General features: G+C 36.0%; 2 protein-coding genes across 2 annotated transcripts; both read left to right on the top strand.

Moving 5' to 3' along the window:
* Window positions 1-950: 950 nt before the first annotated feature.
* LOC105535118 (taste receptor type 2 member 43) lies at window positions 951-1,964 on the top strand. The gene has a single exon (XM_011974127.1). It carries the CDS (start codon window positions 1,029-1,031, stop codon window positions 1,956-1,958), a length of 930 nt encoding a protein of 309 aa, XP_011829517.1. The 5' UTR covers window positions 951-1,028; the 3' UTR covers window positions 1,959-1,964.
* Window positions 1,965-17,039: 15,075 nt separating this feature from the next.
* LOC105535119 (taste receptor type 2 member 45) lies at window positions 17,040-17,969 on the top strand. Its single transcript, XM_011974128.1, has one exon. It carries the CDS (start codon window positions 17,040-17,042, stop codon window positions 17,967-17,969), a length of 930 nt encoding a protein of 309 aa, XP_011829518.1.
* Window positions 17,970-19,722: the final 1,753 nt, after the last annotated feature.

Here is a 19,722-nt window from a genome sequence, read left to right as displayed (position 1 = left end):
CGTGTATTTAAATCTGTCATTTTAAAAAGGCCATATTGGTGATGATCTTAGTTATGACAAAGCTCCCTTTGAGAATTCAGAAATTTACTATATGATCTCTGTATTGGGTTAGAAAACTTCCCTAGCAACTGAAATTGCTAAAGATAAATGATGGAGAGGTTACACAAGGAAAAATTGCAAACACTGAAAGTGAATATGTACTTATTTGCACACTAGCAAATGAGGATTCAGGTTTCATGTCAATTTCAGTGTGAATAATTCCAGCCTAGAACAAGAACAGACAGTGAATGAATGAGTTAATTTGAGTTGTTTGAAAATAAGAATGTTTTCCATAAGAGATCATTGAACTCATCCATTAGCACGCTATGGTGATTTCCGGCTTGACCCTGGTCACAACAATTAAAAGTAAAAAGAATGTCACAACACATACACAAATCAGGTGCATATAGAATTTAAGGTCAGGATATTCAAGCAATCACAACCGGTGATATTACACTGAGAAGTGAAGCCAGCTATATTTCCTCAATCCATTGCGGAGTTGGAGAAAGTTTCTGTAGCTAGCAAGGGGATTGTAAAATGCACCAATCAGCACTGTGTAAAACCACACCAATCAGCGCTCAGTAGCTAGCCAGAGGATTGTAAAATGCACCAATCAGCGCTCTGTAAAATGCACCAATCAGCGCTCTGTAAAATGCACCAATCAGCAGGATCCTAAAAGCAGTCAATCACAGGGAAGACTGAAAAAAGGTCACTCTGATAGGACAGAAAAGGAAAATGGGAGGGGACAAATAAGGGAATAAAAGCTCCCCACTTCAGCCACCAGCAGCAACGTGCCTGGGTGTGGAAGCTTCTCAATAAACCTTGCTACCACTCACTCTTTGGGTCTGTGCCATCTTGAAGAGAAGTAACACTCACTGTGAAGGTCTACAGCTCTATTCTTGAAGTCAGCGAGACCACGAACCCACCTGCAGGAACCAACTCCGGATACAACACCAGCATTTTAAAATTTTCTTTTTGTCTGTTCAGACATGATAACTTTTCTACCCATCATTTGTTCCATTCTAGTAGTGGTTACATTTGTTATTGGAAATTTTGCTAATGGCTTCATAGCATTGGTAAATTCCGTTGAGTTGGTCAAGAGACAAAAGATCTCCTTTGCTGACCAAATTCTCACTGCTCTGGCGGTCTCCAGAGTTGGTTTGCTCTGGGTATTATTACTAAATTGGTATTCAACTGTGTTGAATCCAGCTTTTTATAGTGTAGACCTAAGAACTACTGCTTATAACCTCTGGGCAGTAACCAGTCATTTCAGCAACTGGCTTGCTACTTGCCTCAGCATATTTTATGTGCTCAAGATTGCCAATTTCTCCAACCTATTGTTTCTTCACTTAAAGAGGAGAGTTAAGAGTGTCATTCTGGTGATGCTGTTGGGGCCTTTGCTATTTTTGGCTTGTCATCTTTTTGTCATAAACATGAATGAGATTGTACGGACAAAAGAATATGAAGGAAATATGACTTGGAAGTTCAAATTGATGAGTGCAATGTACTTTTCAAATACGACTGTAACCATGTTAGCAAACTTAGTACCCTTCACTTTGACCCTACTATCTTTTGTGCTGTTAATATGTTCTTTGTGTAAACATCTCAAGAAGATGCAGCTTTATGGTAAAGGGTCTCAAGATCCCAGCACCAAGGTCCACATAAAAGCTTTGCAAACTGTGATCTCCTTCCTCTTCTTATGTGCCATTTACTTTCTGTCCATAATGATATCAGTTTGGAATTTGGAGAGGCTGGAAAATAAACCTTTCTTCCTGTTCTGCAAAGCTATTAGAATCATGTATCCTTCAGCCCACACATTCGTCCTGATTTGGGGAAACAAGAAGCTAAAGCAGACTTTTCTTTCAGTTTTGTGGCAAGTGAGGTACTGGGTGAGAGGACAGAAGCCCTCATCTCCATAGATTCACAAGAGGAGCATGGTGTGTCTTCTAGCAGAAAACAAACTGGTGGTGTATGAAACATTTTCTATTTCTTACTGGTTTTTCTGTAAAATATGTGGATGAATAATTTCCAAACATATACCTAGAAAAGTCTTTGACCTAAAATTATTTTTATATATATAAATGTGTGTGTGTGTGTGTGTGTGTGTTTATGAGTGTATGAAAACTTAAGAACAAGGACACTAACATGTTCTTTTTTTCATACAAACTGCCAAATTATACAAAATATGACAAAAATTCCTCAGAATTATGAAGCCATGTGTATTTCATTCATGTATTTTATATTTCATTTGTAGAATTATGATGTCTATTTATAATTATTAAGGACTAGCAGCTTATTCCATGAAAAATATTCTTCTTTTCTATTGTTATTTGAACCACACAAATATATCACAGTGAGCTTAGAATTCATTGCTTGAACCTATAACTTATTTGATGGTAAAGTCTTTCAATTTGATATCAATAATGAGGATGTATCTTTGGGGTTTTACTCCATTATGAATTTCTATTTTCTGTTTAGTAAAAAGCAATCAGAATTATTGTTAGTAAACAATGCACACAATGGAATTCGAGTGACAAGTGTATGCACAGTAAATTTCGTGTATGTCTGCCATAAGCAGTACTGAGGAATATTAGATTTCATACAAGTATGTGAAGAGCTAAAAATAATCTCTTTGGTAATAAAGGGATGAAAAATCATGGTGATGATCTCTATTGCTATTATCCATTTCCATATGCAGTTAGAAACGTCATTTCTTCCAGCTTTTGAATTAAAGAAAAGCCGTTTTAGAAGTTGAGATGTGATGTAAATTATTTTAGTATTTTTTTTCTAAAGCACTCTTAAGCCCCTGAATTGCTAATTATATCCTTATCTTCCATTTAGAATATTCCTTGTAAACTTCAGATAAGAGAACTCAAATCTTCTCTTTTCCAAAAAAACTATCAATATTAAAATAGAAATTATGAAAAATAATTCAGTGAAACATTTTGTAAATGTTAAAATAGTATCTATGAAATCTATGTATTAATTATGGGATGTGCCTTAATATTGTAATTTTGTTGTCAATGATGAAATGAAAATGTGTTGACATATTCATTCATACAATGTTCTATTGTAAGAAAGAAACGTACACTCTTGTTCACAGCTAAATTCTGCCTGACTGTTTTAAGTCTTGGTGTAATGAAATTTTAACGATGTCATTTAAACCTTAAGATAAATCATCCCCACACCTGATTTATGTATTTTTTTTAAAATTCTGTATCTTCCTCAGTACAATATAAGAACTGTAAAAAAAGAGATCGTATCTGTCCAGCTTTCTGTTGACCCCAGGAACTAGAACGCAACACCAAGAATAGAAGATCAAAAATGATAATTTAAATGAACAAATAAATGGGTGGATAAAATGGGTAAGTTGATGTGGTAAACCAATGAAAAGGAAATAAATCACAAAATCTGCAGTTGCGTGAATTCCCCTGTTCTGGTTTCAGGTTAGGGTTACAAGCTTATCCAAGCAGAATCTTTCACCAAAGGAAAAGTTTGGCTATTCCACAATTTTAGGGGAAATATCACAATAATACAGTCTTGATGAAGCTGTATCAGGTGTCTGAATTGGAAACAAAGTAGAACATCAAAATCATATGGCACCTATTACAATATTTTTTAAAAAGCATATAAACAACTTTGGTCTATTTGAATACGTGTTTTTTTCTATTGTGAATTACATATGTATATTATGATATTTTCTAGTTGATTATTATTTAAACAAAAATGGCATGTCATTTCAAAAAATTGAGTCAGTAACCAGCTACTTTACTAAAATGTTTTCAATTTAATACCTGTTATTAAAGTGATGACATTTATTTAGAAGTCAAGTTCAAGACAAAGGTGGTAAGGACATGCGGAAATTGAGACAGAAACAAACGTGAAACAATGTGTGGTAATGTCTGGTGTGACTCTGCTGGCAGCCACTTCACAGTGAGGTGAGAGAGACAGAATGGTGGTCATTAGATACGTGCACTTGGCTCCCAGCTTTTTTCCAGAAGGGCTACAAGGGGAAACCACAGTCAACATTAGTCCATGGAAGAGAGAGAGGAGGGAGAATGTTTCTGCTCAGCTGTCATTGGACTTCTATATCCTATTGGCCAGAGTTTACCTGAGGCAGAACTACCATCTCTGTTGTTCTGTCTTACACCATCTAGTCCCTTGGTGGAGGTTTTGAAAGTCAGACTTCATGCCCACTGTGTGGTGATGCATTCAAGTTCCAAACGGAAGGTTGATCTGGTTCAGGCAAGGTGCTGACCAGGGGAATGGTAGATAGTGAGGGGAATCTAAGAAAGCACATGTCTGTGTCCAGTGCAGTCCAATCCTTTTGCCACTCAGATGTGCTCATGCCCTCCAGTCATGGCTGGATTTAGGAGCATATGACTTGCAGAGCTGCATAGGGTTTTGTGCCTAGAGGGGCTTGTGCTTAGATGAACTCTATGCTTGGATTAATGTTCTGCACTTGCTGTTTTTTTTTTTTTGTCAGGCAGAGGATACTCCTCCACTGAAGAGGGAATGGTCTTGCACTAATTCCATAGGGATTTGCTCTCTCTTCTCCTACAGGCTTGTCAGAGACGTGCACAGAGTCCTATAATGCCCACGATGCATGCTGCTGGATCATCTGGTACAGTGGCCAGAGCAGCTTGGACCAGAGACTATATCTGCTCTGGTCCCTATACCATGCATGTATAGGACAGACTTCATGTAACCCAGCTAAAATAATTAAATTGAGATTTCAGTTATCATGAAGCACAGTGAAGACAGAGATAACAACAAAAAACATTACTTTAGGCAAAGATACTCTTTGCTTGAAAACCCAAATCACATTCCATTGCTTTACATAACAGTCCTATTCCTTATCCATTCTCGTTTCTAGCATGGTTCTAACTCCTACTTTTACTAATTACATTAATCAAAGTAATTCTCTTTCATAAAGAAAACTGGAAGTGACGTGATTGAGGACTCTTAAAAATAACTATTTTGGCAGATGTGCAAAATTCTCAAGCACATATATTACAAATTTCTAAGGTCATATACATCTTTTTTACACTTTCTTGAATTAGCCTACAAAACTCCCACGTTTGTTAACATAATCCAAACAAATAGCCACTCCATAAACATAAAATAAGAATAAAAGTTACATATATTTATTTATATAACCTGTGATTGGTGACCACATTTCAGTATTCTATCCTACCTAGAAATTATCGAAAGGTGTTCATGAAACCACTGAATTTAGTATTAGTCTAAGGTCTTAAATTGAACTAGGAATCTTGGAAATTAAATTTAAACTGATAGACTACAGAAAATAATTACTGTTAATATGTGGAATTTTTCATAATTTTTATTCAGTTTATTTGAAAACATTATTTTATATTTTTTGGTATTTTCACATTATGTGGGCATATTAGTTTACCTTATCAGTAAACAGATATAGGAAATTTAGGTATTTCTTTTATTAAAATGTATTTTTAGGTTTTGTGGATACATAGTAGGTGTGTATATTTATTGGGTACATGGGATGTTTTGATACAGGCATGCGAAGTGTAATAATCACATAATGAAGAATGGGGTAGCCATCCTCTCAAACATTTACCCTCTTTTGTTACAAACAACCTAGTTATACTCCTTTAGTTGTTTTAAAATGTGCAACTAAATTATCATTCACTATAGTTACCCTGCTGTGCTATCAAATAGTAGGTCTTATTCATTCTTTCTATTTTTTTTTTTTTTTTTTTTTTGGTTGATAACCATTAACCAGCCACACCTTCCCTTTAGCCCCCCCACTACCTTTGCCTTTCTGTGCAAACCTTTCAGTTATTTCTGACTTATTCAACTTAACGTAATAATCTCCGTTTCCATCCATATTGTTGCAAATGACAGGATCTCATTTCTTAAATGGCTGAATAGTGCTTTATTGTGTATATGTACCACATTCTCTTTATCTATTCATCTGTTGCTGGACACTGAGGTTGCTTCCAAATCTTGGCTATTGTGAACAGTGCTACAACAAACATGGGAGTGTAGATACTTGTTTGATACACTAATTTCCTTTCTTTTGGGTATATACCCACCAGTGAGATTGTTGGATCATACGGTAGCTCTAATGTTAGTCTTTTGAGAAACCTTTCAACTGTTTTCCATAGTGGTTGTACTCATTTGTATTCCCACCTGCAATGTACAATGGTTCCCATTTCTCCACATCCTCACCAGCATTTGTTACTGCCTGTCTTTGGATATAAGCTGTTTTCACTGGGATTAGATGATATCTCATTTTAGTTTTGATTTGCATTTCTCCGATGATCAAGGATGTTGAGCACCTTTTCATATGTCTGTTTGGCATTTGTATATCTTCTTTTGAGAAATGCCCATTCAAATCTTTCACCCATTTTTTGATCAGATTGTTAGATTTTTTTTCCTGTAGAGTTGTTAAAGCTCCTTTTGTATTCTGATTATTAATCCCTTGTCAGATGAGTAGTTTGCAAATATTTTCCCCCATTCTTGTCTCTTCACTCTTCTTTCATTTATGTTATTCTCTAAACTGGTTATTCTAGTTAGCAATTGCTCTAAACTTTTTTTCACGGTTCTTAGCTCCCTTGCATTGGGTTAGACTTTGCTGCTTTAGCTCAGTTGAGTTTATTACTCACTTCTGAAGCCTACTTCTGTCAATTCATCAAACTCATTCTCTGTCCAGTTTTGTTCCCTTGCTGGTGAGGAATTGTGATCCTTTGGAAGAGAAGAGGCATTCTGGTTTTTGGAATATTCAGTCTTTTTTGTGCTGCTTTTTCTTCCTCACTGTGGATTCATCTACCTTTGGCCTTTGATGTTGGTGACCTTCAGATGGGGTTTCTGTGTGTACATCCTTTTTGTTGATGTTGATGCTATTCATTTCTGTTTGTTATTTTTTCTTCTAACAGGCCCCTCCGGTGCTGGTCTGCTGGAGTTTGCAGGAGGTCCACTCCAGACCTTGTTTGCCTGGGCATCGCCAGCAGAGGCCATAAAACAGCAAAGGTTGATGCCTGTTCCTTCTTCTGGAAACTTTGTCCCAGAGGGTTACCCGCCAGATGCCAGGCAGAGCTCTCCTGTGCGAGATGTCTGTCAACCCCTTCTGGGAGGTGTCTTCCAGTCAGCAGGCACGGAGGTCAATGACCCAATTGAGGAGTCAGTCTGTCTCTTGGCAGAGGTCAAGCGCTGCACTGGGAGATCTGCTGCTCTTTTCAGAGCTAGCAGGCAGGAATGTTTATGTCTACTGATTCTGTGCCCACAGCTTCCCTGTCCCCTAGGTGCTCTCTCCTAAGGAGCTGGGAGTTCTATCTGTAAGCCCCTGACTGTGGCTACTGCCCTTCTTTCAGAGATGCCCTGACCAGAGAGGAGGAGTCTAGAGAGGCAGTCTGGCAACAGTGGCTGTGCGGAGCTGTGGTAGGCTCCACACACTACAAACTTCCTGGTGGCTTTGTTCACACTGGGAGAGGAATATTGCCTACTCAAGCCTCAGTAATGGCGGACGTCCCTCCTTTGACCAAGCTCAAGTGTCCCAGGTTGACTTCAGACTGCTGTACTGGCAGTGAGAATTTCAAGCCAGTGGATCTTAGCTTGCTGGGCTCCAAGGGGATGGAATCCACTGAGCTAGACCACTTGGATTCCTGGCTTCAGCCCCCTTTCCAGGGGAGTGAATAGTTCTGTCTTGCTGGCATTCCAGGCACCACTGGAGTATGAAAAAAAAAAAAAACTTGTGCAGCTAGATTGGTGTCTGCCCAAATGGTCACCCACTTTTATGCTTGAAACCCAGGGCCCTCGTAGTGTAGGCACTGGAGCAAACCTTCTGGTTTTTGAGTTTCAAAGACCATGGGAAAAGCATAGTATCTGGGCTGGAATGCACTGTCTCTCATTGCATTGTCCCTCACTGCTTCCCTTGGCTAGGCTCCCAACCCCATGCACTTCCTGGGTGAGGCAATGTCCCACTCTCCTTCAGTTTGGCCTCCATGGGTTGTACCCACTGTCTAACGAGTCCCAGTGAGATGAGCCATATAACTCAGTCAGAAATGCAGAAATCACCCAACTTCTGCATTGATCTCACTGGGAGTTGCAGATCGCAGCTGCTCCTATTCAGCCATCTGGCCAGCCACTCTGCTATTTTTTTTTTTTATTGGTTTATAATTTAGTTTTTCTAATTAAGCGAGGTTTGTGCACCACATTTACAGTGTTACACTAGTCTGTGTTTTTCTGTCTCCTTACTATTACCAGTGAGTTTTGTAGCTTCAGGTGATTACTTATTGCTCATTAATGTCCTTTTCTTTCTGACTGAAGTAATCCCTTCAACATTTCTTATAGGACAGATCTGATTCTGATGAAATCCCTCAGCTTTTGTTGGTCTGGAAAACTCTTTATTTTTGTTTCATGTTTGAAGGATATTTTCTCCAGTTACACTATTCTAGGCTAAAACATTTTTTCCTTCAGCACTTTTAATATATATGCCACTCTCTCCTGGCCTTTTTTGACTGAAAAGGCTGCTGCCAAATGTAGTGGAGCTCCATTGTACATTCTTTGTTTCTTTTCTTTTCCTGCTTTCAGAATCCTTTCTTTACCCTTGACCTTAGGGAAATTGATTATTAAATTATTTGAAGTAGTCTTCTATAATTTTTTTCCCAGCAATGTTTGTTGAGAAAAAGGAATAATTCCTATTGAATTGCAATAGTCCCATTTTTGAAATCAATTGACCATGAATGTTGGTGTTAATTTCTGGACTGTCAGTTGTGTTTCATTGTTCTTTGTGTCTACGGTAATGCGAGTACCATAGAATCCTGATTAGTGCAGCTTTGAAGTCAGCTTTGAAATCAGAAAGTGTAATCCGCCAAATTTGTTATTTTTTTAACAATTTCCTTTGGTGTTCTGGTCATTTGTCATTTCCAGATATATTTTAGGAGTAGTTTTCCACTTTCTGTGATTAAACATCTGCTGGGTTTTGATAGAGATTGCACTGAATATATAACTGCAATCTATAAAGACTCTACCTATGCTGGATTTCGGTTCAGCTGGTCATCCTTGCTTGTACAGCTCTGTGATTAATTGAAAATATAATTTTGGCCTTTTATTTCTCTTATCTTAGTTGTAGCAGAAGGATGTCATGCTTTTCTGAGCTGTGTGTGTTCTGCTCAAAAATGGAAGTTCTCAGGCAGGTGCGGTTGTTCATGCCTGTATCCAAGCACTTTAGGAGGCCAAGTTGAGGGGACCGCTTGAGAACAGGAGTGGGAGGCCAGACTGGGCAACATAGGGAGACTCTGTCTCTACAAAAAAATAACAAAAATTAGCTGGGTGTTGTGGTGCATGCCTGTAGACACAGCTACTCCTGAAGCTGAGGTGGGAGGACCACTTGCGTCCAAAAGTTTGAGGCTGCAGTCAGCTGTGATCAAGCCACTGAATTCCAACCTGGGTGACACAGCAAGACCCTGTCTTCCTTGCCCCACCACCCCCCTAAAAAAGGCAGTTCTCACAGGTATTTTTTATGTATCAGATAACACAAGATCATATGAAAAATTATTAATTGTTTGTTCTTGCCTGTACTAGACAGGTAAAATTGAAAGCAGTTATACAAATAGTATAGTAACTCCTCATAAAGACTACTCAAAGAGAATATTATTATCATCTGAGTTTTACACATGATTATATTGAGGGAGAGAATAGTTGTAAAATGAAGTCTCAGACCATAGTTACATGAAACAGAAAATCTGGTTTCCTATCTTGGCAGTCTGACTCCTAAATCATCTCTTAGAAACCATTATACTAAAAAATGGAAAAGAAATAAAATCCAAGATTGGAGACTGATTTTAATATCTATTCCTCTTAAACCATTAATTAGTCAATAAATTAAATACAGAAAAATAAAGCCAAATATTCATATATGAAGAAATCTAGACTCTTCAATGGAAAACATGTGTTTTTCAAGTAACCCAAAATAGTGACACAATTGCTGAGTATTTTAATTAAAAAATTAATATTTAAAAATTAGACTCTAGAGAAAAACTTATTCAAAGGCCTCAGCATGAGAGATAAGTTTGATAAATATTGAAAATGGGTTGAAAAGCCCAAACGGGAAAATAGGGCTATGTCTACCTGGATGATCTCCCTGAAATTAATTTTCCATTTTAGAAATTATAGGACAACAATTTCTTCTATCCATGAGGGGATGGGTATGTGTGTATGTGTGTGGCTGTGTTTGTATTAATGAGCGTGTTAACAGTAAGTTATACAAAAGTATTACTGGCCGCCAGGTTTTAAGAATTATTGGCTTTTCTGAGGTTCCCAAGAAAACCTTGAATGCTTTTGGTAGGGAAAGTTGGGATTCACTCTACATGTTACTGGTGTTGAAAAATTAAATCTACCTTGGTGATGATCCTAGTTATGGCCAAGCTCCCTTTTCTGGGTAATACAACCCATGTGTCATCTATGTATTGGGTTGTAAAATTTCTCTAACAACTGAAGTTGCTGAACACAAATTATGGAGAGGTTAGACAAGGAAAAAATTGCAGAACAACATGCCAATCCTTGGCATGCTAGTAGATGAGAATTCACCTTTCACTTCAACACCTATATGGAAAATTTTATCTTACAGCAAGGACATTGTGTTTGAATAGGAGTTAATTTGAGCTGTCTAGGAAATTATCATGTTTTCCATAAAGGCAGCATTAATTTCATCCATTAGCATATTGAGATGCTTTCCTGTTTGACATCGGTCATAGAATTTAAAAGAAACAAGAACATTAATGCATATTCAGGAATCAGGTACACATAGAAGTTAAGGTCTGGACTTTAAAGGGAATCTTGACCAGTGATATTAGGCCTGCCTTTTAAAAAAAATTAAGATATGATAAATTTACTACCAATCATTTTTTCACTAACAACAATATTTGTATTTTCCCATGGATGCCTATATTAAACTTTTAGACTATTTTTGTATTTGAAGATTTTTTTCTTTGAGTCCTTTTAAGAGTTGTTAAAAAATCCTGAAATTTCCCTTACAGTATGCTGTTAACTGATTATAGTTTTTTAAAGTCATTTGACATAATGATTGATTAAAGGAAGTATATCCAGTGCAATTACGCTTGCTTATAACAAAAGATTATTTGAAATTGAAGAAAAAATGTTAGACAAATTTATAATGAAATATAAATAAATATGTTTAATACATAAGGTATTATTAATAAGTGTATATGAAATAACAGTCATAGAATAAAAAATTAATTTTTTGAAGTAAAAATACATCCTGATTGAGAATAGAAAAGGGCTTAGAAAATATTGTTTAGTAGTATTTTATATAAATACAAAACTGTAAATATTAGTCTGACATTACTTATTTTGGAAAGGATTTGACATAATGGGAATTTTCATACATTACTCCTAGAATTATAAATCTGTGCCATCATTTTGGCTGAGCCTGATGTTATCTGATTAAGAAGAAGGATCACATCCTAAAACCAAGTATTTTCACTCTTATCAGAATACATATACATACACATGCATGTCACTGAGTTTTAATAGCTAAAGTTGAGAAGTCCTCCAAATGTCTATCAGTCCTACAAATGGATAAAGTAGTAGTGGCATATCTTATACAATGGAATACTATACAGTGAGCAAAATTAACAAATAAGACTGACATGTTTACAACAGAATAATACAACAAAGAAAATGAACAAATTGGAGCTATATAGATATTAATACAGACGTGAGAGGAATTATCAAGATGGAAAAATACATTTACTATAATCTCATTTACATAAAGTTTGGAAAATCTTATTTTTAATACATTGCAATTTATTACATTGGTGATCAAACTCTACGGTGAAACATGAGTGATCATCATAGCAATTGGGATAGTCAGGATGGAAGAAAATATCATCAAGAAAACATATATTGGGATTATCTGCATTGCTGGCAAATTCTATTTCTGAGGAAGTTGTGGTAACATCAATGTTAACATTATAATTTTTTCTTTTTCTGTTTATGAGGTGTTATTACTCTCTATATGTATGTTATGCTCCACAATAAAAAATGTTAAAAAAGCAGAAACATAAAGTACATTTCTAAGTATACAATTAGGATGACACAGCATATTCTCATACATACCATTGTAATTAGAGTTTTTGCTGAATCAAGGGGAATACAGCACTATGGTACTGAGAAATCCAAGTTAAAATTTAAAACTTTTCTTTTTTTATTTTGAACAGGGTCTCACTCTGTTGCCCAGGCTGGAGTGCACAAGCACAATTTTGGCTCAATATAACCTCTGCCACCTTGGCTTAAGTGATTCTCCCATCTTAGCCTCCTGCATAACTAGGACCACAGGCGTGCACCACCACGCCCTGATATGTTTTCTTCTACTTTTTGTAGAGATGGTTTTGCCATGTTGCCCAGGCTGGGCTTGAACTCCTGTGCTCAGGCAATCCACCTGCCTCAGCCTCCCAAAATGCTAGGATTACAGGTGTGAGCCACCACACCTGGTCCAAAACTTTTATTACATTAATTAAAACAAAAGAAGAGATAGGCAGGAACTGTAAATCCACCTTCTTAATGATAATATGAGTTTGAAACATCAAAATTTGAATATTTATGATTGACAGACACCTTTTTGTAATTTACAATTTAATTACTTATGACACACATTTGAAAGTGTCAGAAACTAATGAATTTCCAATAAAGTACAGTATGATGAATATTAAATATAGGAAATTAAATACATTAAAATGTGTCTATAAAAGAAATATTTATATTTGTATTGTTAGCATTCTAATTTCACAATAGTATTCCTGTGTACACTGGTGTGTTGGGTAAAGTATTTTGTTACTATAAGTTTTTTGGCTCTGCATTAGAAAAAAAATCATAGAAAGGCAAATTTCTTAAGGTAAAAACATATTTAGCATGATTTTTTAGTATGTTTGTGCATATATAATGCTACTTCAATTGATATAGTAAAATAATCCAGATTTAGTCACCATAGTTAAGATGGGAAAAAGCATTTGCAAGAATTTGGCTTGCTAATGATGCTATTAAAAGGAGAAATAAAGTTGATATACTGTATTATTGCATACCTGTATGTGTCCATGTTTGTATTGAAAAATGCCCCAAATCCCCAAAATAGAATCCTAATTGTTGGAAGTCACTTTTCTTATCAACTTTTAAAATGTAGTGAAAGAGAAAAAAAGCAAATAAATCATGAAAATATGTTGATTTTACATTATTCTTGATGAAGTACCATGTGAAATTTGTTTAGGCCTGATGCTGAGAATAAGAGAAGAATCACAAGCCCGTGAGGAAGAATAATAGTGTTCATTACCCTGAACTCCAGTACATAGAATCAAGACTGGAATCACATTCATCAAATAGCATTCTCCCTTTCACCTGCCATCATCATTATCATCATGATCTATGTCTTCATCTATCTCATTAAATGATTTGTTTTTGAAATATTTAAATACATAAATTGGAAAATAAGTAATTTTAAAAATATCATAAATGTGGGAAAGTTACAGTAGCAAACAGCAAAGTTGAAGTCAAGCTCAATACATTAGATTTAGAAATTGCATAGTTTATTTTACAATACATTGCTTAAGCAAATAATTATTTATGGATGACTTTAAATGAATCCGCCGTTCTCTATGATCACGATATAAACAATTTAGATTTTAGTGTAAATAGAACTCCCTAATAAGAAAGATAAAGCAAATAACACATTTTATGAGCAAGCTTTTATTTCTAAAGAGGGGTTTTAGGACCAAATTGTCAAACAGAGGTAAGACCTCAGATCTTGTCACACTTGAGTGAGTGATGATGGAGTTCTAAGGTTATAGTTCTGTAACAAAAACTATATTCATGGATAGCAGATAAATGGTGGAATTCCATAGATGCATCAGATTCAGTTTTGTTTCCATGAGACTGACTTAAAGTCTACTTATATCAGATGTCCTTCATTTTTTGATAAACTTGTAAGTATTGTTTTACTATCTGATATTTGAAAGACTGTTATAAACTAAGAAGTCTTGATTTCTGCTAGTAAAAACAGCGTAAAATTACAATCATGGAATAGAATGGTGGAGCTGTGGCTGAGATACTTTATCTTATTAATTTTAATGATATTTTTAGATCCAGTACTGCTCACTGAATTTCCCTGTGAGGAGAGTTTGTGATGATGACCCAGAAACAGACAAGTTACTATCCAAAATGCTAATCACATCAAATGAATTTCCAGCTTCTTCCAAGTTGCAGGAGGATACCTAGACCTTGCTTTTATTCTTTTCTTTGACAAAAGTATTACAAAAAGAAGAAAATCGTTACCACTTTCATGTCAGGAAAGTGACATGGAGATGGACCTAGGCTGTTTTTACTGTTCCTTCTCTTGCCCTGCATCATGGTTACTTGAGGGTTTATGACACATTGTGGAATTTCCCATTTTTGTATTGGTTCATTTTTAAGTGTGCATTATAACTTTAATAATACAAACTTGTAATTAAAAGAAATGTCTCATAGAAATTATTATGACTCATCTCATTATATACTGAGGGTAAGTATCAACTATTTGTATACATTCTTATACAACAATAAGATAGTTGAAATAGGAATTTTCTTATTTAGTTGCAACATGAGAAAATTTGAGATGATGTTATCTTCTAAGCCCAGATCTTTCCAAAGGATTTCTTCTAGCCTTAATTATCCCCCTCACAGGACAAACCATTGCCATTCCCCACCCATTTTTTTCTTTTGACTCCTGAATTCCTGACACAACAAGGTTGTACATATTTCCCACACTCTTGGTTTAGCAAAGTTCTTTTATCAGTTATGTTTTTCTGCAGGAGAAAATCCTCCAAAACTACATTAGACATAAATGTCTCACATGTCTTTGGATTTCATCTTTTTGTTTCCTTGTTTGTTTGCTTTTGAGATGAAGTCTCACACTGTCGCCCAGGCTAGAGTGCAGTGGGGTGATCTCGGCTCACTGCAACCTCCACTTCCCGGGTTCAAGCAATTCTCCTGCCTCAGCCTCTTGAGTAGCTGGGTCTACAGTTGCATGTCACCGTGCTCGGCTAATTTTTGTATTTTTAGTAGAGACAGAGTTTCACCATGTTGGCCAGGATGGTCACCATCGCTTGACCTCGTGATCTGCCCTCCTTGGCCTCCCCAAGCTTGGCCTGGAGTTCATTTTTCTAAGCTCGGTATGGTGGATGGCTCTGGTGATCTGAGATGGGCCAGATTCTGCATCTTGGAGACAGAGTTTGGCCAATTTAGTCTGGATCAGGTGGGGGCAATCTGAGTTCACTAGTTTCTCATTCTCCTTCTGGGAGCAGTGTAATAGCCAGGTGATATTCTCATGGTAAATGGAAAGAAGAAGAATCCCCAGTATGGAAGCCATATCAAATCTCTTTGCAAAGTGTTGTAATTTTCTCTTTATCAAAGCAAGTTAAAAGACTGAACTCCAAGTTTAGGGGCAAGGTAGTCAGTCTTCCTTTGATGGGCGGATATTACAAGATTATATATAAAAGGGTCTGGTACTTAGGAATACTTATAAAATTGTTAAATATTTTATATAATAATAAATATTTAGACATTAGACTTGAGAGAAACTTTACCAAAGTCCTAAGAATTAGAGATATGCTTGATAATAAATATTATTCATGGGCTGAAAATTCTGAGTGGGAAAATAGGACTAATTTCATCTGCACGACCTCTTGGAAACTAATTTTCTATTTTGGAAATTATGAGAAAATAATTTGTTCCATTCATAAGTGGTATGCACGTGCGTGTATTTGTGTGCATATTTATGAGCTTGTGAATAATGAAGTTATACAAAAGTATTAGCAGCAACCAGATCTTATGGGGTATTGGCCTGCCTGTGGTTCTCAAGAAAACCTTAGATACTTTTGATAAAAGCAGTTTGGATTCTGTGTATTTAAATCTGGCATTTTAAAAAGTCCATATTGGTGATGATCTTAGTTATGACTAAGCTCCCTTTAAGGATTTAGACATTTACTATATGATCTATGTGTTGGGTTATAAAACTTCCCTGGGAACTGAAGTTGCTAAAGACAAATGATGGAGAGGTTTCACAATGAAAAACTGCAAACGCTGAAAGTGAATATGTCCTTATTTGTGTACTAGCAAATGAGGATTCAGGTTTCCTGTTAATTTCAGTATGAATAATTCCAGCCCATAACAAGAACAGACAGTGAATGAATGAGTTAATTTGAGTTGTTTGAAAATAAGAATGTTTTCCATAAGGAGATGATTGAACTCGTCAATTAACATGCCATGGTGATTTCTGGCTTGATGCTGGTCACAACATTTAAAAGTAAAAAGAATGACCCAGCACATTCACAAATTAGGTGTGTATAGAATTTAAGGTCAGGATATTCAAGCAATCACAACCAGTGATATTACATTGAGTGGTGAAGCCAGCTGGACTTCCTGGGTGGAGTGAAGAATTGGAGAACTTCTCTGTAGTTAGCAAGGGGATTGTAAAATGCACCAATCAGCACTCTGTAAAAATGCACCAATCAGCACTCTGTAGCTGGCCAGAGGATTGTAATGCACCAATCAGTGCTCTGTAAAACACACCAATCATTGCTCTATAAAATGCACCTATCAGCGCTCTGCAAAATGCACCAATCAGTGGGACCCTAAAAGTAGCCAATTGCTGGGAGAATTGAAAAGGGCACTTTGATAGGACAGAAATGGAACATGGGCGGGGACAAATAAGGGAATAAACCGGGCCTCCCCAGCCAGCAGCAACAATTCCCTGAGGTCCCCTCCCATGCTGTGGAAGCTTTGTCTTTTTGCTCTTCATGAAAAATCTTGCTACTGCTCACTCTTTGGGTCTCTGCCGTCTTTAAGAGCTGTAACACTCACTGCGAAGGTCCGCAGCTCCATTCTTGAAGTCAGCGAGATCACGAACCCACCTGCAGGAACCAACTCTGGACACAACACCAGCATTTTAAAAACTTTTTGTCTGTTCGGACATGATAACTTTTCTACCCATCATTTTTTCCATTCTAGTAGTGGTTATATTTGTTATTGGAAATTTTGCTAATGGCTTCATAGCATTGGTAAATTCCACTGAGTGGGTCAAGAGACAAAAGATCTCGTTTGCTGACCAAATTCTCACTGCTCTGGCGATCTCCAGAATTGGTTTGCTCTGGGTGTTATTATTACATTGGTATTCAATTGTGTTGAATCCAGCTTTTTATCGTTTAGAGGTAAGAATTACCACTTACAATGTCTGGGCAGTAACCAGTCATTTGAGCAACTGGCTTGCTACTAGCCTCAGCATATTTTATTTGCTTAAGATTGCCAATTTCTCCAGCCTTATTTTTCTTCACTTAAAGAGGAGAGTTAAGAGTGTCATTCTGGTGATGCTGTTGGGGCCTTTGCTATTTTTGCCTTGTCATCTTTTTGTGATAAATATGGATGAGATTGTACGGACAAAAGAATATGAAGGAAACATGACTTGGAAGATCAAATTGAGGAGGACAATGTTCCTTTCAGATACGGCTATAACCATGGTAGCAAACTTAGTACCCTTTACTCTCACCCTGATATCTTTTCTGCTGTTAATCTGTTCTCTGTGTAAACATCTCAAGAAGATGCAGCTTCATGGTAAAGGATCTCAAGATCCCAATACCAAGGTCCACATAAAAGCTTTGCAAATTGTGATCTCCTTCCTCTTGTTATGTGCCGTTTACTTTGTGTTCGTAATCATATCAGTTTGGAATTTTCGGAGTCTAGATAGTAACCCTGTCTTCATGTTCTGCCAAGCTGTTACATTCAGCTATCCTTCAGCCCACCCATTCATCCTGATTTGGGGAAACAAGAAGCTAAAGCAGACTTTTCTTTCAGTTTTGTGGCGAGTGGGGTACTGGGTGAAAGGACAGAAGCCTTCGTCTCCATAGATTCAAGAGAGGGGCATTGTGTGTCTTCTAGCAGAAAACAAACTGGTGGTGTATGAAACATTTTCTATTTCTTACTGGGTTTTCTGTAATGTATGTGTATGAGTAATTTCCAAACCTATACCTAGAAAAGTCTTTTACCTAAAGTTAGTCTAAAAAAGTGTATATATATATGTGTGTGACTGTGTTTATGCATGTGTGAAAAACTTAAGAACATTGACAATAACATACTCTTTTTTGTTTTTTCACACAAACTGCGAAAGTATACAAAATATGATAAAAAAATCTTTAGAATTATGAAGTCATGTTTATTTCATGCATGTATTTTATGTTTCATTTGTAGAATTTATGTCTGATTTTAATTGTTAAGAACTAACAGCTTATCTCGGGAAAAATGTTGCTGTTTTCTATTGTTATTTGAGCCACAAAAATATACCACAGTGTGCTTAGAATTCATTGTTTGAACCTCTAACTTATTGGATGGTAATGCCGTTCAATTCTAAATCAATAATGAGGATGTCTCCTCAGGGTTTTAGTCCATTATGAATTCCTATTTTATGTTTAGTAAAAAGCAAACAGAATTATTATTAGAAAACAACGCACCCAATAAAATTCGAGTACAAGCATATGTAGAGTAAATTTCGTCTATTATCTACCATAAGCTGTACTGAGGAATATTAGATGTCATACAAGTATGCGAACAGCTTAGATAAAAATCTCTTTGATAATAAAGGGATGAAAAATCATGATCATGATCTTGATTGCTATTATAGGTTTCCATATGCAGTTAGAAACCTCATTTCGTTCAGCTTTTGAATTGAAGAAAAGATGTTTTTGAAGTCGAGATGTGATGTAAACTATTTTACTATTTTTTCTAAAGCACTTCTAAGCCCCTGAATTGCTAATTATATCCTTATCTTCCATTTATAAAATTTCTTCTAAACTTCACATAAGAGAACTCAAATTTTCTCTTTTCAAAAAAAAAAAATCAATGAAAAAAACTATAGAAATTATGGAAAATAATTCAGTGAAATTTTTTGTAAATGTTAAAATAGTATCTATGAAATCTATGTATTAATTATGGGATGTGCCTTTAAGTTGTACTTATGTTGTCAATGATGAAAGTGTTTTGAAATATTCATTAATAGTACTATTATAAGAAAGAAATGCAGAGTCTTGTTCACAGCTAAATTCTACCTGACTGTATTAATTCTTGGTGTTATGAAATTTTAACAATGTTATTTAAACCTTAAGAAATCATCCCAACACCTGATTTATGTATTTTTTAATCATATATCTTCCTCAGTTCCCTGTAAGAACCGTAAAATGAGAGATCATGTCTGTCTTGCTTTCTATTGACTCCCAGGAACTAGAACCCAGCACCAAGAATAGATGGTCAAAAATGATATTTTCATGAACAAATAAATGGGAGGATAAAGTGGATAAGTTAATGTGGTAAACCAATGAAAAGAAAACTCATCACAAAATCTGCAGTTGCGTGAATTCCACTGTTCTGGTCTTAGGTTGAGGTTACAGGCTTATCCAATTAGAATCTTTCCTCAAAGTAAAGTTTGGCTATTCCAGAATTTTAGGGGAAATATCACAATAATATAATCTTGATGCAGCTGTATCAGGTGTCTGAACTGGAGGCAAGGTAGAACATGAAAATTAGATGGCACCTATTACAATATTATTAAAAAAGCATATACAAGGCTTTGGTCTATTCACATATGTATTTTTTATTGCCAATTATATA

Source organism: Mandrillus leucophaeus, unplaced genomic scaffold (genome assembly GCF_000951045.1).
Source record: "Mandrillus leucophaeus isolate KB7577 unplaced genomic scaffold, Mleu.le_1.0 Scaffold1417, whole genome shotgun sequence".
NCBI classification, from domain to species: Eukaryota; Metazoa; Chordata; class Mammalia; order Primates; family Cercopithecidae; genus Mandrillus; species Mandrillus leucophaeus.
This window is presented reverse-complemented; position numbering and strand designations above follow the sequence as displayed.

Excerpts from the sequence above, each read along its gene's own strand:
- LOC105535118 (XM_011974127.1), top strand. The coding sequence starts at position 1,029 with ATGATAACTTTTCTACCCATCATTTGTTCCATTCTAGTAGTGGTTACA.
- LOC105535119 (XM_011974128.1), top strand. The coding sequence starts at position 17,040 with ATGATAACTTTTCTACCCATCATTTTTTCCATTCTAGTAGTGGTTATA.